This window comes from Bos taurus, chromosome 4 (assembly GCF_002263795.3).
Source record: "Bos taurus isolate L1 Dominette 01449 registration number 42190680 breed Hereford chromosome 4, ARS-UCD2.0, whole genome shotgun sequence".
Classification (NCBI taxonomy): domain Eukaryota; kingdom Metazoa; phylum Chordata; class Mammalia; order Artiodactyla; family Bovidae; genus Bos; species Bos taurus.
In genome coordinates this window covers 96,991,901-97,015,009 of record NC_037331.1, presented here as the reverse complement: position 1 = coordinate 97,015,009, position 23,109 = coordinate 96,991,901, and the positions used below count along the sequence as shown (strand labels likewise).

The 23,109-nt window shown below is 38.3% G+C and overlaps 1 protein-coding gene and 1 non-coding gene across 7 annotated transcripts in view; one reads left to right on the top strand and one right to left on the bottom strand.

Annotated features, from left to right (window-relative positions):
• The window catches only part of EXOC4 (exocyst complex component 4), an 806,015-nt gene that overhangs the window by 731,089 nt on the left and 51,817 nt on the right, over positions 1-23,109 (bottom strand). For all 6 annotated transcript variants that reach the window (XR_009494158.1, XM_024990789.2, XM_059885681.1 and 3 more), the window contains 2 exons: positions 19,055-19,239; positions 8,931-9,040 (listed from right to left, as the gene is read on the bottom strand). Coding sequence is in view for 5 of the 6 variants with exons in the window: in XM_024990789.2 (XP_024846557.1) it covers positions 8,931-9,040; positions 19,055-19,239 (295 nt within the window). In the remaining variant the exon portion in view is untranslated. The remainder of the gene's footprint in view (positions 1-8,930; positions 9,041-19,054; positions 19,240-23,109) is intronic.
• On the top strand, positions 2,446-2,517 carry TRNAS-GGA (transfer RNA serine (anticodon GGA)). Its single transcript has one exon. It is a non-coding gene; the product is annotated as a tRNA-Ser (tRNA).

Here is a 23,109-nt window from a genome sequence, read left to right as displayed (position 1 = left end):
TTTTCAGGAGGCAGGTCAGGTGGTCTGGTATTCCCATCTCTTTAACAATTCTCTTTAAGAAATCTCTTTAAGAATTTTCCACATTTGAATGAAATTTTCACAGTCAATAAGCATTAATCACATCAATGAAGGGCATTTTTTAATGCCAAAAAGCACAATTCACAAATGAAACAACACACGACTATTCACATACCAAAAAATAGCAATCATCATTTTTAAACAAAAACTACAGGTGAGTCAAAGAGACACAGAAGAAAAACACTAAAAATAAAAATGGAGATAGACAAACAACATAATGAGAATTTCACAAATATACATCAAACTCCTCATCTGATAGAGAAAATGCATCTTCCTGTCAAGTACCCCTGGAATATTAAAAAAAAAATAACAAACCATAATATATTAAGTCACAAAGAAAATGTAAGTTCTATAAAGTAAAAATATTACAAGCAACATTCTCAATTCAACACAACAAAGCTAGAAAATATTAAAAACACACACACACAAAAGACCCTTTTATCTTTAAAATTCTTTTACTAAAAACACTTCGATCAAAGGAGAAATAAAAACTGAAATAAAAACTGAAATAAGACAATCTTTGTAAATGATATGTATCTATGGGATACATTTAAAGTAGTAATGAGAGAAAATTTTCTATCACTAAATACTTTTATCAGTAAAAAATGAAAGAATTAAAATGCATGATTTCAGTTTCTAGTGCAGGAAAAGAGTAAACCAAGTGAAAGGATGAAGAAGGAAAGAATAAAAACATAAAGGAATGAGGTAGAGAACAAAAAAATGGACCTAATCAATACATCAAAATTCTTGTTATTTCTTGGGAGAAAAAACGAACACCAAAGACAAACCATTAGCTACTTTGATCAAGAAGAAAAGGGAAACAGCATAATTAGATGACATAAAGGAAACAAAAGAATTTTAAAACAGTAAGAAAATACTTTATAGACATCTATATAAATGAGTTCAGTTTAGTCACTCAGTCGTGTCCAACTCTTTGCAACCCCATGGACTGCAGCACACCAGGCTTCTTTGTCCATCACCAACTCCTGGAGCTTGCTCAAACTCATCTCCATCAAGTCGGTGATGCCATTATTCTATATACATTATTCTATATAAATAAAATTGAATAAATGAAATCAATAATTGCCTAGGGAGATACAGATTATTAAAACTGACTCCAATAGAAACAAAGTTTAAACAGAACAATTTGCACTGATGAAACAAAATTACTGAACAAAAAGTAAATGTATTAAAACATACCATATCCAAAAGGTTTCATAGAGAAATTCCTAAATCTTCAAACACCAGATACTCCCAGAGCTCCATAGACTTTTCAGAGCATTGAAAAATGAAAGAGAATGTCCTAATTCCTTTTATGCAGCAAATTATCACATTAAAACCAAAATCTAGTACGATTTGGACCACAGGACACTATTACTCATGAACATGATGCAAAAATCCTAAATAAAATATTAGCAGACAGAATTCAATACTACATTGAGAAAATAATACAGTATGATCAAGAGCAATTTATCCTAGTAATGAAAAATTGGTTCAATATTAAGAAATCCATTAATGGATATTAATAGATTAAAAATAAAATTTAAAAATGGATAAAGACAAACAAGTTGGCACTCCATATCCATGAGTTTCACATCCAAATTCAGCCAACCATGGATAGAAAATAAATTCCAGAAAATTTCCAAAAGCAAAACTTGAACTTAGATGCATGCTGTCAACTATTTACATAGCACTTACACTATACATAGTATAAACATAACACATACGCACTGGGGAGCCAAAAGATACCTGTGACTGTCTTTACTATAGTGGTCTGGAACCAAACCCACAATATCTCTGAGGTATACCTGTATTTATATCCTGTATCTTTTTCCTGTTTGATTTCATACTTTTACTATGTACATATAAGGGTATACATGTTGTACATATGTAAATGTAGATTACACGTATTGGGTTTCCCAGGTAACTTAGTGGTAAAGAATCCGCCTACCAATGCAGAAGATGCAGGAGATGTGGGTTCTACCCCTGGTCAGGAAAATCTCCTAGAGAAGGAAATGGCAACATACCCCAGTATTCTTGCTAAAAAAATTCCACGGACAATGGAGCATGGCAGGCTACACTGAGGTCATAAAGAGTCAGACACAATTTAGCGACTGAGATGGCATTGTTTCTATATATTGATTTGTATGTCTGTTTCTGTCACAGTGCCACACTGTTTTGATTACTGTAGCTTTGCAGTATTGCCTAAAGGCTAGGAAGATTATGCCTCCTGTTTTGTCCTTTCTTCTCAGGATTACTTTGGCAATTTTCAGTCCAGTTCAGTTCAGTTGCTCAGTAATGTCCGACTGAGTCTTTGCAACTTGGGGTCTATATATTTATATACATGTATATGTTATATATGGGACTTCCCTGGTGGCTCAGAGGTTAAAGCGTCTGCCTGGAATGCAGGAGACCCAGGTTCGATCCCTGGGTTGGGAAGATCCCCTGGAGAAGGAAATGGCAACCCACTCCAGTACTCTTGCCTGGAGAATCCCATGGAGGAAGGAGCCTGGTGGGCTACAGTCCAAGGGGTCGCAAAGAGTCAGACATGACTGAGCAACTTCACTCACTCACTCATGTTATATATAGTATTTACATACATTATTTAATACAGTTTATATATTAAAAATTAATATATTTTTAATAAACTTTGGTCTTGTTTCATTTTTCTATTTAGAAACATTTGAACTATTAGTTCTATTCTGTCTCCTTTGTATATATTCCTCAACTCTACTTCTGATCAATCATAGAAATCAAAGATACTTATTAAGAGCAAATGCACGGATACCTCAGAAAGTTATATTTAAAAATACCAAGGGAGATCATATCATAAGGACATAAGTAAAACAAAAGATGTCAAGATTTGTCAATCGGATCTACACTATTCTAAAAGTGACATTTGATTTCCAAAAAGAGGAGCTTCATCTCCCTTTATATCAGGATTCATAGCTCCCAACCCACATAGGGAATTTTTAAAATATCGAACCCCAAATTCTTGAGACAAATATCAAGTCTCAGAACAAGATTTGATGAAATAAAACACACATCAAGAAAACAGCAGCAAAAGAAGAAAAAATAATTTCATTTGTGCTCTCTTTATGTCTTATTGCTTAACCTATGCTGGTACCAGAAAGAAAGGGAGAGAAAAGTCCAGTTTCATTATAGCTATATTCACAGCAATCCCAGCAGGAGTGTGAATAAAATGAATAAAGAAGCCACAAATGAAATGCCTGTGTACCTTGCGAATAATTGCTCAGTCAGAACGTTCCAAAGGCAATTTGCCAAATAAAAAGACATACTGAGAATCCAAAAGCTTAAACCAACGTTTTACTATAATTATTGGCTTTTCTCCATACTTTGTCCATGCTTCTACCTAAGTTATAGTTGAATGACTACATCTATATTAGACATTAGTTTCCCTGTACATTATAAAATACTGTGACTGATGAGAATAATCGGGAAAAAAATGCTTGCAAAATACATCCTTTACGTATTTAGAGTGAGGACAGCAAGAGGCCAGTCTCCAGCAAATACTTTTTTGGTTGAACCTGGACCAATCACTCAGCATCCCTGAATTCACTTCCATATTCATAAAATGACACTTGATTTTTCGTGTTATTTTAAAAATAACACTTGATTAACTAGAGAGTATAAGCAGTTTTTCATATATTGACTAATATAGCTGTCTCTTTAAGCAAACTGCCTGCTCATATTTTTGCTTATTTTTCTACTTGCTTATCTTACCAATTTATAGGGATTCTTTATATATTCTTGATATTTTAACATTCGTCAGATAAACGCCCATCTTTCCATGTGTATAGACTCTTCTGTGAATTGCCCATTTGCCCGGTTCTTTACTATGCCATTGCTTTTCTTCATGATTACACACGAAAATTAAGTCAATGCTAATCATTTTTCTCTTTACATGTTGCTTGCTTCTGCCAATCTTTGCCTGGAATTTGCATCTTATAATTAAAGATTTTATTTTTAATTAGATGATACACAGACATAGATAATTCCATACAATTTTATGATAACTTAAATATCTGGCAATACACTTAAGAGTACTGGAATGGGGTGCCATTGCCTTCTCTGTTAAATATGACATAAATACAATAATCATAATGACAGTAACACTACCTGCCCCAACTACCTCTTAGGACTGCTGCATCAGTTGAATGATGTATAGTTTCTTACTAACAGTAACATGTAAACTATGATAGAATACCTCTCACATAAAAGTCACTCACAACTCTATCTCTAAATAAGACATTTGAAAAATGACTCATTCACAAGCCAACAAAATTCTCATTTAATTAATAATAATCTGAAAGTTCTCAGAAATCACCTGCAAGTTTAATTTATGGCACCCCAATGGGAGATGAAATTCTACCCAGGGATTCCCTATTGCAACTTCCTCTATAGAAATGTCAGCTCTAATGGATTACACCCTCAATCCTACTATTTCACAAGATGAGAAAGGAGCTTTAAGAGCCTATGTTAAATTCCCTGCTGAAAAAGACTATTACTTTCTAGGCTGACTTGCAGAGCACTTCACAAATAGACTCTCAGGACTTTGTCCATTATTTAGAATAAGACAAAGTTTCTGTCCTTTATTATAGTATATTTCATCAGCCCCACACTTTCACATGTACTTATTAGAAACATTTTATGTAGTTCTCTACATAATTCACATTTTTCTCATTTATATAATCCCCTTTAATAATGTGACCCAGATTAATATCGTCCTAAAAACGAGAACTGCAAAGACTTCACACATCATTTCAAGAAAGTCAAATTTTTATATATTGGCTCCTAAAAATAACTTGGGTCAGAAAGTAAGTACTTGCAGATTGTGACAAGTAGAATGGGCCCTGAAAGATTGTTGTTGTTTAGTCACTAAGTCATGTCTGACACTTTTGCAACCCCACGGACTGTAGCCCACCAGGCTCCTCTGTCCATTGGATTTCCCAGATAAGAATACTGGCTCTAGAGGGTTGTCATTTCCTTCTTCAGGGAATCTTCCTGATTCAGGGATCGGAGCCCCATCTCCTGCATTGGCAGGCGGATTCTGTACCACTGAGCCACTACCAGGGAAGCCCATGAAAGATATTCATGAACTAATCCCCAGAATCTGTGAATATGTTACTTTACATGACAAAGGAGACTCTACACGTGATTAAGGTTAAGGATATTGAGACAGAAAAAAGAGCCTGGATTATCCAGGTGGGAATCAATTTAATCACATAGTCCCTCAGGAGAGGAAGAAGGAAGCAGAAGAGTGGGTCAGAGAGGTATAAGGTGAGAAGAAATGTGACCCACTGTCCCTGGCTGTGAAGATGGAGAAAGGGAGCCTGCCACAAGTCAAGGAAAGCAAGAGCCTCTAAGAGCATGTAAAGGCAAGGAAATGGAAATGGATTCTCCTACAGAACTTCTGGTAGGGACACAGCCCTGTCCCTAACGTTCCTTTTAGCCCAATGAGATCCATACTGGACTTTAACTACAAAACTGTAGGATGATACATGTTTCCTGTGGTAATCCGTTGCAGCAGTGACAGAAACCTAGTATCTAGTTTATCTGCAGGAAAACTGTGCATGTTTTGGAACCCAGCTCCTGATGTGAGATCACAGGCGCCACTGTGTGTCAGCTGCGTGAACTCACATCTACCATTAACCATCCTCAGTCTCGCTTTTCTCACCTGTAAAATGGGGCTAACAGTGCCTCTCTCCTAAGATCATCGAAGGACTTCATGAGTTAATTCATGTAAAGCACTTATTTCTACTGTTTCACAGACAGAATGTATACTAAGCACTTGCTAACTACTGTTATTATTGACTTTAATCAATAACTACCTTTTTCAGTCACCCCCAGAAAAATCAAGAGATCAGTCTTCCGAACAGAAAAGGAAATGAGCCCTTCTAAGAAGAAAGTTTTGTGGCCAGATCTACAAGCGTCTTCATAATAGTCCCAAGCTCCACTAATCTATCACGCAGTTCTTCCAGAGTCATTCCCAAAAACGAAGGGACAGATGGCTGAAGTCAAAGTGTCACTATGAGCTCCACTCGGTGATGAAGGCTAACCGCAGGGCCTGACAGAAAAAGTGCACAGAGAGGAAAAGCTGTCTCATTAAAAGTAATAGATGTTGCAGAATTAGCGTCCACTGAAATCTGCCATCACTGGCCTTTTCTCAGCTTGTTTGGTATTTATGTTTTTCATTTTCAAAACGCCTGCCCCATCATCTCTTCATGAACAATTAAAATTTTTATTTCACTTGGCCATTGACTCAGCAGTATTTACCTAAATTGATATAACCAGGCTAAGCGGCAATTCACATTATAAAGACACAAAGATCTAACAATCGGTAATTTCCACAAAAGGCAGAGGTAAAATATAAATCAAGAGTATAAATGTGTTTTCTGTATCATAATTCCACACTCTACAACAGCTCAAAGCAGTGTCAAAACTCACAGAACAGCGATACAGCAAAGAAAGGAGGAGAAAACAAAACCTTTTACTCCAGGAAGAAGTTTGAATACACAGCTTTGTAAACTGTCATCTATGTGTTTGGGTTTTTAAAAAATAAGTAAAACTTATTATAAAACAATTCCTTACAGCAGAAATTAGGGCAACAATATAAATCAACTATAACTCAATAAAAATCTAAAATCAACCCACCTTAAAAAAGCAATTCTTAATACTTTTCCTACAGTAAAAGCAATAAATTTCAAAATTCCAAGCTTAAATAATCCTAAAATTTAATTAAATTTTATAAAAATTTATAAAAATTTCATTAAATTTTATAAAAAAATTTTATAATTTTTTAATTATCTTATAAAGTAATTAAATACACTTCAGCAACAGTATATTGTTAGGCTCTCAAAATAAACACTTTCAGTTAGTTGCACAAAATGTGTTGACTGAACTCAAATTATTTTTCCACCTTTTCATCATTTCAAGCTCTGTAGGACTATAGAACTAGTAAGAAGTATGTTTTATCTGAAAAGTCAATAATAATAATATTGTTATTTCTTTAAAAGACATTATTATTTCTTTAATAGCATTTGTGAGGAGGTCATACCAAGGCAACTGTGGAAGAGCCCACAAAAAAAAAAAAATCCAGTCACCATCTCCCCAGCCCAAGGCTGCAGGCAGGGCAGGTGTCTGCAGCAGCCCAGAAGCTCTGAGCCCAACTGAGATGAATTGAACCCTATGATGGGGCAGGTCTGAGCCACTCCAGAAGAATTCCCTTAAACTTTGCTTCCATAATCAAAAATACAACTTCCCTCCACAACTTTAAATATTGGCAAAAATGGCTCTCCTTTGTCTCATTCAGTATCATATTAGGTAGGTCAAGAAGAAACAAGATTCAGTTCAGCTCAGTTCAGTTGCTCAGTCGTGTCCAATTCTTTGCGACCCCATGAATCACAGCACGCCAGGCCTCCCTGTCCATCACCAACTCCCGGAGTTCACTCAAACTCATGTCCATCGAGTCAGTGATGCCATCCAGCCATCTCATCCTCTGTCGTCCCCTTCTCCTCCTGCCCCCAATCCATCCCAGCATCAGAGTCTTTTCCAATGACTCAACTCTTCGCATCAGGTGGCCAAAGTACTGGACCTTCAGCTTTAGCATCATTCCTTCCGATGAACACCCAGGACTGATCTCCTTTAGAATGGACTGGATGGATCTCCTTGCAGGCCAAGGAACTCTCAAGAGTCTTCTCCAGCACCACAGTTCAAAAGCATCAATTCTTCAGAGCTCAGCTTTCTTCACAGTCCAACTCTCACATCCATACATGACCACAGGAAAAACCATAGCCTTGACTAGACGGACCTTTGTTGGCAAAGTAATGTCTCTGCTTTTTAATATGCTATCTAGGTTGGTCATAATTTTTCTTCCAAGGAGTAAGCGTCTTTAATTTCATGGCTGCAGTCACCATCTGCAGTGATTTTGGAGCCCAAAAAAATAAAGTCTGACATTGTTTCCACTGTTTCCCCGTCTATTTCCCATCAAGTGTTGGGACCAGATGCCATGATCTTCGTTTTCTGAATGTTGAGCTTTAAGCCAACTTTTTCACTCTCCACTTTCACTTTCATCAAAAGGCTTTTGAGTTCCTCTTCACTTTCTGCCATTAAGGGTGGTGTCATCTGCATATCTGAGGTTATTGATATTTCTCCCAGCAATCTTGATTCCAGCTTGTGCTTCTTCCAGCCCAGCGTTTCTCATGATGTACTCTGCATATAAGTTAAACAAGCAGGGTGACAATATACAGCCTTGATGTACTCCTTTTCCTATTTGGAACCAGTTTGTTGTTCCACGTCCGGTTCTAACTGTTGCTTCCTGACCTGCATACAGGTTTCTCAAGAGGCAGGTCAGGTGGTCTGGTATTCCCATCTCTTTCAGAATTTTCCACAGTTTATTGTGATCCACACAGTCAAAGGCTTTGGCGTAGTCAATAAAGCAGAAATAGATTCGTTTGTGGATATGTCCTCAGAGTGCACTGAGTGTGTCCACACATGCACACACAGGTAGACGTGGAGAGGCCACTTGGAAAACACAAGGAATGTAGCCACAGAGCAGAGGTCACACACGCAAAAGCTCTCATGGACCAGACAAGGAATGTGCTATGTGCAGCAGCTCGGTAAAAGCTAATAGGCTCAACAGAAGTTAGAGCAACACACACACACACACACACACACACACACACACACCCACCCCCCGCCCCCCCATCAAAAAGCATTCAACTTCAAAGAAAACAAGCAGTGCTGCTCAAATGGAATGCCCACCCTGGCCCAGACCCAGGAACTGCAGCCCATTAAAAAGCAGTTGAGTGGCTGAAGAATTAAATACTTACCACTGGAGCTTCCAGGAGTAGAATACTGAGAGGTATCGAGGAATTTCCGAGGCGTAGGAAGGTTGGTAACATCAAGCAGAGGGACAGGAGAAGCGTCCTTCACCAGGGAGCTGAAGAGGAAGAACAGTAGTAGTTACTCCCTCACCACTTTCTCCAAAATCTACTTACATCCAGGACATGCCCATCCTTTATTTCTTTCTTTCTGTCATGAACCCTCTTGACACTCTGATTTCAAGTATCCCGCAAGTCTATTTCATAAAGCAGTGATTGTCACAGACAAGTGAATAAAGATGCATTTTAAGGATTCCAAATATTTACATTTTTATCTTTTTAGTTCAATACTAGGTTAAGAAAATTAGTGGATATTCTGATGATCTGCATGACCACTTTATAACCAAATTATACCATGCAACCTCAGTACCTCTTTGTTTCTGTATTAAACTTATCACCAAAGGAAGAGCAAATACCTTATTGTGATAAATGAATGGAAGTTTAAATAGTCAAGTCCAGTGAAACTTGTGTTTTTCAAGCTGGAATTTTTATTTTTTTAAGATACACTGGGAATTCACTACGTTTAGTTTCCTTTAAAAAAAAAAGTTCATAAATTTCATCAAGCTGAGAATCACACCTGTGAAAGATGATTTAAGCAATCTCAAATAGGTTAATTCAGCATTTGATTGTCCATTTCACCTTTTCCAAAAAGGTCCAACAAGTCATCTTATTAACTTTAGCGTCTCCATATAAACACAATAATTTTAAGTGACACAAAGACTATAAAAAACACATTTCAAGATAAGTCCCATTTATAGACATCTGTTAAGTACAAGAATGTAGGCGGTGCCAAAGCAAAAGCACCGGTTGAAGAAACTGAATCATCTAATCACTCTGCATTTCCAACAGAAAAGCTTCTCTAACTCATGTTCCAAGGACAGACAGGTTAAAGCCATAGTTCTTGCCTCCTTCCAATTACAGTAACATCAGCAGTCACAGTGGCCATGGAAGCGATTCTCAAATGAACTGGGAAGGGAGAGCAGGCAGTGATGAGCAGGAACACGACTACACCTTCAAGGAAGCTTCCTCCAAGTGGAGGAAAAAAAAAAAGTGTGGAAGTTGGAACATCGACGATAGTGACATCCCCACCTGCCTCCCACCACTCCTTTGAAACCAAAGGTATGTGTGTATTCTTAACCTAGGTATGTATGCATCCTTAAGCAAATTAAAATATATATATACATTCTTTCAGAAAACTTTCAGAAACTTTTATTAAAGGGAAAAATTATCCTTTAAGGTATTATTTTTATTGAATGTTAACATTGTTGACAGCAAGGAGATCCAATCAGTCCATCCTAAAGGAAATCAGCCCTGAATATTCATTGGAAGGACTGATGCTGAGGCTGATACTCCAATACTCTGGCCACTTGATGCAAAGAACTGACTCACTGGAAAAGACACTGATGGTGGAAATGATTGAAGGTGGGAGCAGAAGGGGACGACATAGGATGAGATGGTTGGATGATATTACCAACTCAATGGACATGAGTTTGAGTAAACTCTGGGAGTTGGCGATGGACAGGGAGGACTGGTGTGCCGCAGTCCATGGGATCACAAAGAGTTGGACACGACTGAGCGACTGAACAGTGTTGACAGCCATTGTCCTTCGCCAGAGGGTAACTGACTGTCATTAACTTCTCCCTTTTCACTTATGACTAGGAAGGGGGAATCATTACTCAAACAAGTCTCAGCATCTGCCATGTGCTTGGCACTTGGCTCAGGGCTGAGCATCCAGGAAGTATGACTAAGACATGAGCTAAACCCAACTTCATGCATTTCCAAGTGCTGGAATCACTTGCAGACTAATGTGAAACCGCAAGTGAAGAATAAGACATAAAAGTAACAGAAATAGCATTTACCAGGAATTGAACTGACAGAGTTAGCTCCAGTAACTCTTCTCCAATATAAAGCTGTAAGTTCCTATTTACCTACACTATCTTAAGAAAATCTAAAAGAGCCTTCCAATCCACTGATTTGCTATAATCATCTAATTATAAAACCAATTCAATCCCATATTTATCCATTCAGCTTTTGTACACTGAATACTGTTATCTTCTCATTTCTTCTCCTCAGCGACCTCTCTTTTACCTCCATCTTATTCATAACTGGAAAACAGCTCTACACACCTGCCTATGGACACACGTGCCCAAAGAGACAGGATAACCACTCATGTGGACAGTGCTGTTTCTGAGTATTTAGGAAAAAGGTAATTTCAACTTTAATAGGAATAAGACTTGATAAATTTAGTAAGTATTCTCATAACAGAAGTGGAGGAGCTATTTTTAAAGCACTGATAAATGAAGGTATCGATTAACAGGAAACTGAGGTTCACAGAACACTGTCTGCCACAGTTGTAAATGAGGCAGCGGTTAGTACACGTGTGTATGCATAGTCATATGTACATGTGAGCATAAGACACACTTCTGTAAATACAGAGGTGCACACGATTCACTTTAGATTAAAACCTACAACTACCTTCTCAGTTTTAACCTGAAAATATATTTCAGTTAAATATAGGGTGATAAACAGCTAGCCATTTTAACTTTGAAAAAACATAACCTGCTGACTATTATCAGAGCCAGAAGGGCCCTCTAACTCCATCAATAAACTCTTAGAAAGTCAATTTACTGCAAAGCTATTTTCATAGACTCATTTCTCCTTCTAAAATTTTCCCTTGGGCTTCAATTTTCTCCTTTGTGAACATTAACGCAAAGGCAAGTAACTCTGGAAATGACTTTTGGTTTTTCTCTTTTTCTTTTATGGAAGGACTTAGTCATAAAAGTTCAAAAGAAAGGGGGCACACCCACTCACTTAGTTACTACAGATAGGAAACTCACCAGAAGGTACCTGCTATGACAGAATATCTCATACCGACCTCTCAGTTTCAATTTCAGAAGCGAGAAAAGGCCTGTCCTCATTGTACATCAGAAACAAAGTTGAGAAGTATTAGTAGCCTCAAAGCATTTTCAATCCTTCAGAGGACATATTTTTGAAAACAAAAAAATAAAAACTAGATTGTTGTTAAAAGCAATAACAAATGTTGGAGAAAATGTGGGGGAAAAGGAACCCTTATATACTGTTAGTGGGAATGCAGATTGGTATAGCCACTACAGAAAACAGTAATGGAGATTCCTGGAAAAATTAAGACTAGAATTACCACGTGATCCGGACGTTCCACTTCTGAGTATTTATGTGAAGAATATGAAAACACAAATTCGAAAAGATATGTGCTCCCTATGTTCATGGCAGCACTATTTACAGTGGTCAAGACAAAGAAACCACTTAAGTGCCCATCAACATATAAATGGATAAAGAGGATATATGTATACACACACATCTTCTATTGTGTTTATGTATGTATATATATGCCTACAATGGAATACTACTCAACAATAAAAAATACATCTTCCTCATTTGCAAAAACATGGGTAGACCTTGAGGATATTAGGATAAGTGAAAAAAAGTAAAAAAGATAAGTAACTTCAGGATTTCATTCATATGTGGAATATAAAAATCAAACACAAATGATCAAACCGAAACAAAACAAGTAACATCCGCCTGCAATGCGTGAGACAGCAGTTCGATCCCTGCGTCGGGAAGATCCCCTGGAGAAGGAAATGGCACCCCACTCCAGTATTCTTGCCTGGTATATCCCATGGACAGAGGAGCCTGGCAGGCTACAGTCCATGGGTTCACAAACAGTCAGACACGACTGAGCAACTAAACCACCAACCACCACAGAGAACAGAGTAGTGTTACCAGGGAGAAGAGAGACAGGAGGAGGGCAAACAGGTCAACCGGGTTAACCGGAGGGTGATGGATGGAAACAAATTTGTTGGGACTTCCCTGGTGATCCACTGGTTAAGACCCCACGCTTCCAATGCAGGAGGCCTGGGTTCAATCCCCGGTCTGGGAACTACATCCCACATGTTGCAACTATGACTTGGCATAGCCAAATAAATAAGAGTATTTTTTAAAAGGAAAACTAATTTGTTGGTGATGAGCACACTGAAGTGCATACAGAAGCCAAAATACAACGTTGCAGACAAGAAACATACAATGCATAAACCAATGTTACCTTAAGTAAAAAATATTAGATTGTTAATTAATGTGAATTGCTTCTAATTAATATGAATCATCTAAGTGGCTTTATTTTCAAAGAAATATTAATAGAAACAACTTCTCTTTTTAAATATCTATGTGGTTACAAATTTTACATCAATTCAGAATCGTTCACAACTAAGAGATGATACACATAAATCCTTCTAGAATAAGACAGCACCTCTCCTCACAAAATCAGGAACTGTGTATTTTAACTGAGTGCCTTGATATTTAATAACCACATGGTGGCAGACAGGAAAATTATAAAGCGAAATTAACCACACCAAAAACAAGCCCCTACCACTATAATCCCTAGGACTTTCTCGCCATTAAACATCCATCCAACTAGGAAGGATCTACTCAAAATGTGTATCATTTCAGTATTTCAAGCCATGAAGTCTTTTTCTTTTTTTTTTTAAGAAAAGGTTAGTAGTGCTAACAGCTTATTAAATGTTTGCACTTTAATTAGAACTTATTTCTGTTCCTCCATTTAATAATAAATATGTCCACCTATATCCAAAATTCACAGCAGCAGCTCATTTGGTTGATTTTATTGTCAAGCTAAAACTTAACAGAGGTGATCTGAACTCTAAGTTGTAAATCTAATAACTAATATATTCACCCTATAACCCAACAGCTGGTGCAGGACCTGTCAAAGAGCAGGTGCTCGTAAAAGTTGGTTAAATCAAACTCAGCTAAGAATGATCTGTCGAAGATAATGTGCCCTGAGTGAGAAAATGTAACGGAATAATGAATCAGGAATGCCTTGCATGGTAATTCTCTATAGTTCTAAGATCTGCCTGAACATACAGAAAGAATCATGAATGATTTAGAGGGTAGAGAAGTCAGAAACAGTCATGGTATCAAATGATAACCCAAGAGAGAAGACATGCAATTCAAAATAAAGTGAAGCTAACATCTAAGCAAAGAGGGAGGGAGAAAGCCCTGAAAGATAACAAAACAGACACACACAAAAAGGAAAAAAATTTAAAAACAAAATAGGTAGGGAGCAAGTAATACAACAGAGTCAAGGACACCCTTTATGCACCCAGGGACAAATACGGTCACCAAAATCCACGGGTCTGAAGTTTTCTCCCCAGTGAGCTAGAACGTCCAAGGAAACAAGATCAAATCAAGTATTAAAGCCAGGATGCATGCAAGAAGTAAATGGGCTAACCGTTTTTAAAATAACTTTTTTACTCATTTCATCTTATAAAGGTATTAAGTATTCTTTTTTTTGAAAATATAAAGAAAATTTAAATAAGCTTCCCTTGTGGCTCAGAAAGTAAAGAATCTCCCTGCAATGCAGAAGACCCAGATTCAAACCCTGGTTTGGGAAGATCCCCTGAAGATGGGAATGGCAACCCACACCAATATTCTTGCCTGGAGAATCCTGTGGACAGAGCAGCCTGGTGGGCTACAGTCCATGGGGTCGCAAAGAGTCAGACTCGACTGAGCGACTAACATGTATGCCTTTCAAAACAGTTAACAGAAAGGAGTCTTTCCATCCCTACACACACACACACACAGTCATGCATACACACAAAAATGTACACATGCTTTTTCAACGGCCTCTGGATTGCCCTGTATAGAACATTAAGCCCTAGGTTCTCTGCGCCTTTGTGTGACTTCTTTCATTTTCTCCTACACTAGAAATCTGTTTCTGGGTGTTTGCTTTTGGATACCAACAACTGGAACAGTCTTTGTATTTGGAGAGACTCTCCATGATCTGGGTCAAAGCAGGAAAAAGAGGGCACTTCTTCCCGCTATACAAGTTGACGTGTCTCAGGCTCCAAGAACTGGAAGCTTCCAGACAACACTTTGAATCTTGAGGAAATAAAGAAAGAGGGAAGTGACATTTAGAGATCATTCACCTTGAAAATTCAGCAACTGAGGGCATGATGTCACAACCCGACCAGACCCTTCCTGTGGCTTGCCTGTGATGTACACCCAGCTGCTTCATCTCCCGTGGTCCCTCCAGGGTTTTAGAGCCTGTCTATAGAGGCTCACTTTCCTTAGATTCTGTGACCCTACTTGATAACTTTCCACTAAATTTCTTTCCTTGTTTATTACCAGGACTGACTCTGCTATTTGCAGTCAAGAATATTGGCTAAAACATCATTCTCTATAATAAAGAATATGTTTTATCTGCTTCTGTCTTCTCTGACTTTTCAATATAAAGATCTTTATATATATCTAGGTTAATAAATACAAAATTAAATGAATTAAACATATTTTCTCTATAATTATTAAAATCCTTCTCATTCATCTTAAGAATTCAGCATTCCTTTCCATCTCCAGCTTATCCATATTTCCCAGTCTCTACTAACTTAATATAGGGATATATATTCTATTTACTGTTACAGAGTATTCTTTAATCACATAGACCTTCTTTTTCAAAAAGAGTTTTCAGCTTATATTTCTGATCAAAATATTTCCAACTATTGCAAAAAACATTTCAGTTGTTTATATGCAAATTTACATATTTAATACTGTGAAGTCAGTCCTGGCAGCAGTTTCAAACTACCTACAACTTTATTGTTCTCAAGCTGCTAATTTTGGTTCCTATCTTACAGTTCATCTTTGAGCATTTTTCTCAAGAAAAGAATTCCAGGTTTGTATTTTGTGTTAATTTATATCTGAGAATGTTGCTGTGTTGCCTATGTACACTTGGCTGGATATAGAGATTTTTGGTCCCAATCCTTTTCCATTCCTTGTAGACTTTGCTCTCCTGTCTTCCAGTATTTTATGTTAAGCAAATCCTGGTGAGCCTCACTGGTGCTCCTTTCTGTTTATCAGGACTAGTTTCAACTACATATAAACAGAAGACCCAAACAGCCATGACCTGAGTAAATCAAAAGGATTTCCTTCTTGTCATATAAAGATACAAAAATCCCATTCAGAGGTATAATGGAGGCTCCATGTCATTAAAGAGTTTACGATCTGATTTCCATTCTCAAGGTCACCTAGTATCCAAGACAATAGCCCCAGTCCAACTCCTTGACAGGAAGTAAAGGAAGGCAGGTACAGGGTAAAAGAGTGAGCATACCAGCTTTGCTGGCACGTCTGAAGAATGTTCCTATGAGTCCTGACTCAACATCTTGCAAGTAGAAGTCTCACTAATCACCTTCAGTTACACAGAAGGATGGCAGCAGGATGGAAAATGTAGTCTTTTTGCTGGATATATGGCCACCATGAACAAAACAAGAGTTGTCATTAAAAAAGGAAGGAAAGGGGACTCCCCTGTCGGTACAGTGGATGGGTATCCACCTGCCAAAGCTGTGGTCCGATCCCTGGTCCAGGAAGATTCCACATGCCACACAGAGCAACTGAGCCCCCACGCCACAACTCCTGAAGCCTGTACATCTAGATCCTGTGCTTCTCAACAAGAGAAGCCACTGCAGAGAAGCCCACCCACTGCAACAAAAAGTAGCCCCTGCTCTCCGCAGCTAGAGAAAGCCCACGCACAGCGACAAAGACAGCACAGCCAAAAATAAATAAAAAGTAAATGAATAATTTAAAAGAAAATAAAGGTGAGAATGGGTTAGGTGGGCATATAACTATCTCTGTCAGAGAAAGGAACATAATTTTTCTCCCTGGTGCTTATTTCTTTGTTAGAATCAGAAAGCTTTTTATGAATTTAAGAGTCAGTTTTTCACTAATTTTACCTTGAATCATTTTGATTTGCAGACCAAGGTCTTTTTTTCTGTGTGAGTAGGTTTAAGTACTGCCACTATTTCTCTCCGTATTAGTTTGCTAGGGCTGTCATCACGAAGCACCACAGGCTGGGCAGCTTCAACAACAGAAATCTGTTTTCTCACCCTTCCAGAGGTGAGGAGTCCAAGAACAAGATGTTGGCAGCATTGGTGTCTCCTGAGGCCTTTCTCCTAGGTTTGCAGATGGCTGTCTTATCACTGAGTCTTCACATGGTCTTCCCTCTTCAGAAGTGTGTGTCCAAATTTCCTCTACTTATAAGGACATCGTGAGTCATGTTGAATTAGGACCCATGCTAATAACCTCATTTTAACTTAAATGACCTCTTGAAAGACCCTAACTCCAAATTTAGTCACAGGTTCTGGGAGTTAGGATCTCAATACATGAATTTTAAGGGGACACAATTCAACTTATAACATTATCATGTTAGTGTCATTCTATACAGCGCTTAAAATCATTTCATTGATCACTATTCTCCATCTTTCACATCTATTATCTTTCTTTCATCATTTTATCTTTTCCTTCTTCATAAGTTTTCCCTCCATATCACTGATTCAACTCTTTCAGTGTTTTAAAAAAGAATTTAATATTTTGACTATCAATATTTTGATATTGATATTTTGACTATCAATATTTTGACTTTCCTTACATTTTGTTCCTGCTTAGTTCTTTTTGCATCTCTCTCAATCCCATTCATAGGACTCCCCACTATCCTTTCATAGAAGCTACACGCTGGCTGCATACAGCCACAGAATCTCAGTCACGTTCAATAATAAGCACATTTGGGTGACTGGCTGACTCAGGCTAGCCAGCTCAGCTGAACTTGGCTCGATTCCACATGACTCCTCCTCCTCCGGGGACCAACACCACCATGGCAGTGACAGAGGCATGACAGGGCATGCACCCTGGCACATCTCAGGCCCCTCGTGTTACATGCTAACAATCAGCAAAAGCAGGAGCCCAAGAATCAGAGACAAGGAAATACACTTCTCCCACTCAAGTGGAGGGGGAAGGCTGATAATTCTGAGCAATTACGTAATCTACATCATCTTGCATCTTTTGAGAAACCTTGAGCCTAAGTCTCCTAAACATTTCCTATTTAGCTTTATAAATCCTTTCCTTCAAATAAATGCTCTTCTTTGAGAACTCAATGTAATGCTTTTTCCCTTATGCTTACATGGGAAGGGGTTTTTATTTTTAATCCTTGCACAGGAACAAATCTATTTAGATCCACTATTTACCACCAGACACTCTGGGAGGAATTTCCTTAGCACTGCTCCCACCCACCACTTGACTCTCCAACAAGGCTATATTCAGATCCAGTGCTTAGGTTAAGTCTAAGGTACATGACCATAGCTTAGTTTGTGTGCCTAAGGTTTTCCAGTGCCCGTCTGCAGAAAAGAGATGGAAACTCCTCTTTCTCTGTCATGGGCTCTGATTGAATTGAAGCATCACACACACAGTTGGCGATTAGGGTTTGAACAGGATAGGATTTTACAGACTTCATTCCCAGCATGCACTGCTTCCAGCGTTCCTCTCATCTACAGCCCGAGGAAAAAGTGTCAATAGTACAGAGCTCAACTCAACTGCCCCCTGAAGCATCTTACTTCTTCAGTTAGTTTAAGGCTATTTTAAACGATGTTGGGAGGACACACACCATGCACAGCTATCCGACACACGTTAGTAACAGTGATGTCCTACCATCTTACCATCTGGTCTTATTCCCTACCAGGTCTCCCCTAATTTAATAAATGTTCTGAGTCCACCCAGGACCTTCATCACAGGACTGAGCTACACCCAGACCAAGGATAAAACAAGTGTTCTCACTCAACCTCGCCTGAACTTAACCCGGAAAAAGAATTATACACAGCTCTAAGTAACAATCTCCTAACTTCAGTTCATGTGCCTACATTTCTTAATTAGGAGGACTGCACTATCATTTTAAGGGTTTTTCTCTTCCTTCTGAGATACACCAGAGTCTCTCTGATCGAGTACATTAAAAGCCCACAGTAAGTGTTTCCTACATATCTTTACATAAAAGGACCACAAGAAATGTGAAGTGAGGGATGAACAAACACTCAGTGTCAGCCTTTCAGGACGGGGCGTGTTGGTTATCACAAACCCGTCTTACATTTTCAGAGACAGTATGTTAAAAAGACAAGTAAAATAAGCTACAACCATGTTCGGGAAAGCAAATAATACCCCTTAAAGCTTTACACGGTCACAAGACGCTGTGGCAAAGAGCCTTTTTGACTAACCTCATCCTCCCTTTTTCCTTGTTCTGCTGCACAACTCGGCTAGTGGATTTGATGTACAGGTGCCGATGCAGCTCATCTATGAGAACCAAGTGGAGGTTCATCTTCTTGCTGTGCAGCTCCAGCCTAAGGTCACTCAGTCCTTCCACCTGGAGCAGTGGGCCCTCCAAAGACTCGACTGCGGACACCTGGAGAGGCGGAAGAAAACGATTCAGACAACAAAATAGCTCCACAATATTATAAATATGAAAGGCTGTTGGCTTAGCTGGTAAAGAATCCACCTGCCATGCGGGAGACCTGGGTTCAATCCCTGGGTAGGGAAGATCCCCTGGAGAAGGGAAAGGCTACCCGCTCCAGTATTCTGGCCTGGAGAATTCCATGGACTGTATAGTCCATGGGGTTGCAAAGAGTCAGACACGACTGAGCGACTTTCACTCTCATTTTTTCAAAGATACTGTCAAAAGAGTTTGTGAGAACCTCATCAGTACACAGAAGACTGAGTAAAATGTGGATAAGCCTGGTTCTGCTCTTGAAGGGTTTAGCAGATATTGCTGAAGAAAACAATCATGATAAACACGAAGGCACCTCAAGCACCTCAACGTTGTATGTGCTCTTTATTCCCACACACACCGCCTATCAATGGACACAAATAAACTGACTTCCCAATAATTATTTTTATATCCTTACAAGAAGTCCATGTACTAATAATTTAGACCAACTTTTAGTCAAACTTACCTTTTAAGATTAAGACTCAGTAAAAGCACACTATATCAATTTCTTTAAATAATTCTTAGGGCCATTATGAGTCAGAGCTTGGTTAGCTTAAGTCTACACACATATTTACACATGCTCAAGTCTCTCTGGCTCTTTCTCATATTCACATACACACAGAGGGAAAGGCAGTTTTACATGAAAGCTAGTAGCAAACAATAGCAGTTCTCACCTCTCCTTGGACTGACTCAGTTTGATAGAAGAAATGGGATTTGAAAGATGAACAGAAGATAAATTATGAAGAGGGAGATTCTCTTGGTGTAAAGTGCAATTTGGAAGATTTTAAGACAAAAAGCACTGGATGTATAAAAATGGTGTAGCAATACCTACAACAAATGGAGAAGATGAGGGACTCAGGGAATTTGGAAAACAAAGTGCTAAGTGCAAAGGAGGAAAAAAAACACAGTATGTATTATATAATCTCATTTATCCATATATATAAAATTTTATTTGTCTTTTTATATGTATAGGAAAAGAGAAACACCAAGACTAACAATAATAATGATAGTTAGTAGTAGTAATAATAAAAATAAAGAGATGACTACAAATGAAAACAGAGAAAAGAGCACTACCAAGCTCCCTCAAGGAATTAATGTTCAATGACTATTCCCTGATTTGGTTATACATCTAAATAGTCCTCATTCATACGGATAAAGGCAATAACCAGTACCACTATGCATGTGCGTGCTCAGTCGCACAGTCATGTCCAACTCTTTGCAATCCCAAGGACTGTAGTCTGCCAGGCTCCTCTGTCCATGGGATCTCCCAGGCAAGAATACTGGCGCAGGTTGGTTTTTCCTTCTCCAGAGGATCTTCCCACCCCAGGGATCGAACCCACGTCTCCTGCATCTCCTGCACTGGCAAGTGATTATCTTACCACTGAGCCACCTGGGGCACCCAACCAAGGGCACTACTTCAGGGTAACTGTAATTATGGATATAAACGTGCACCTTAAAAATCATGCATTTATACAAAAGCAATCAAGAGACAGTAGAAGTTATAAAACATCAGTGATCAAAAATGTTGATCACAGATCTATCCTAACATACACAGCAATTTAGGGGAGTAGGGAGAGCGAATATAGAAAACTCTGTGGCTGCCAAATACAAACCAGCCTAAGATAGGGAGGAAAAGGCAGTGGCCTAGCCATAAATACATCACTTGTTTTGTGATGTGCTATAATCAAATGTCACTAGCAAATAAGTTTCCTTAAGTTAACCAAGACAGAATCGGGGAATGAAAGAGTGACAAGCCCTGGGCCAGCTCTGCCCTCTGAAGCCTGCCAGTTCCTGTTCACGCTGACTTGCAACAGCCCCTGCTATGGAGACCCTGTGCCTGGTGCAAGCTGCGGGCAATTCCAGATGGAAAGACTGCCTGCCTCACGAAATGACCAAAGTGTCCCCAAGGAGGAAAAACAACAACAAATTCATTTATACTTATGCTCCAAAACGGATTTTTAACTCAGGTCTCTAGCAGAGAAAAGAGGATGCATTAACCTTTAGTGACATCAAGATCCAGAAAATGAAAAATAATTTGGTAAACCACTGGCCCATCATGTAGCCTTATCCCTCAAGGTAATTAAATCCAGCTGAGATATTTAAGCTTAAAAACAACCCACTGCACAGCCACACTCAATTTGCTTGTAAGAATCTGCATGAAGATTTTTTTTAACCCAAACAGCTCATGTTCCAAGTATAAAACTATACGACAATGTTAACTTTCAAAGCTGCTTAATTTTTCTTAAATATAGCTAAAGCACTTAGCACAGTGCCTGGCCTATACTGAGTGCTCACTCAAATTATTTTTAATAGAACCTATTTACCACATGGACAAAGCAACCTCAGAGGGTGTTTCCAACATGTTTTAATGCAGTCTTTGCAGTAAAGTGCTGTTTCCATCATGGAACTATTATTAACCATACAGACTACAAATTTTCTGAATATGTTTTCTTGACCCAAAATACAAGTACAATTAACATAGAATCAAAAATAGTCTCAGAACTTCAAAGATTTGAAAACCTTACCATGAATAACCTCTATTTATGTACGAAGACACAGTGCTTTATTTCCTGGCCTTCACAAATGAAAAGTCTATTTATAAAGCTATAATTATGGAAGCTAAGCAAAGCCAGTGTCTTCCCCGACTCTAACCTTCCTAGGTACTCAAAACAATTTGAACAAAATAGTTGTAAACGCATATATTTGATCTCTAGAACATCAGTTTAGAAACCTGACATTTATCTTCTGTGGTTTTAAGTAACTTGTACCATAAAGCTTATGCATAAGCAAAACTTTGTAGGCAGCAGTGAATCCAACCACCACTTTTAATGCTGTTATACTGAGGGGTCGGATTTTTAGGTATTTCCTAACATTCAGCCTTTACTAGAAGAGAAATCCTTAAATATCCATCTATAGGGCTTTCTCAAAATGGCTCCGTGGTAAAGAATCCATCTGCCAATGCAGAAGCTGCAGCTTTGATCCCTGAGTCAGGAAGATCCCCTGGAGGAAGAAATGGCAACCCACTCCAGTATTTTTGCCTGGGAAATAGCATGGACAGAGAAGCCTGATGGGCTACCGCCTATGGGGGTCACAAAGAGTTGGACATGACTGAGCAACACACACAGTTAGAAATGTGTGTAACTACTGATGAAAAAATATCACTAAAGGATTTTTTTTCATGTATGGGAAGTGGTCATTTTATAAATTATTCCACATTTTCTAAATTTAGTGATCACAGAGCACTTTTTAAACAACAGGTTGATGAAACCTCAACAGAAATTCAGGAGATGCAGATGAATTCCAGTGGACAGCAACAGGTTCACTCTTTGAGAAATAATCAAAATTCGATTCAAAAGTGTGACATACAACACTGAATAATGTCACAAATATATATTAAAATTATAGGACAAGACACAGCAGGTGAAAAGTAAAACAGACAACATACAGTCGAATAGTTCACTGGAAAATGCTGTCTATTTATCTCACAGATATCATACCATGAATTTATGTACCAAATGATCTCCACCATGACCTCTCAGGTACACCACACCACGTCTTAGAAGACAGATTACTAAATAATGAACCAACCAGATGTTATTTGGAAGCTTTCTTACACATAGTTTCAGAAATAAATCAGTATGGGGAAGGCATAGGAAAGAGATAGATATCAACAGGGAATTTTTTTCAGAGAGCACCTATAATAATAAAATAAGAACAGTAATGATCTAACTCACCAGAGTGAGAAACTACTCATACAGATAAATCTATTTTGGAGTTGAAAAGAAATAT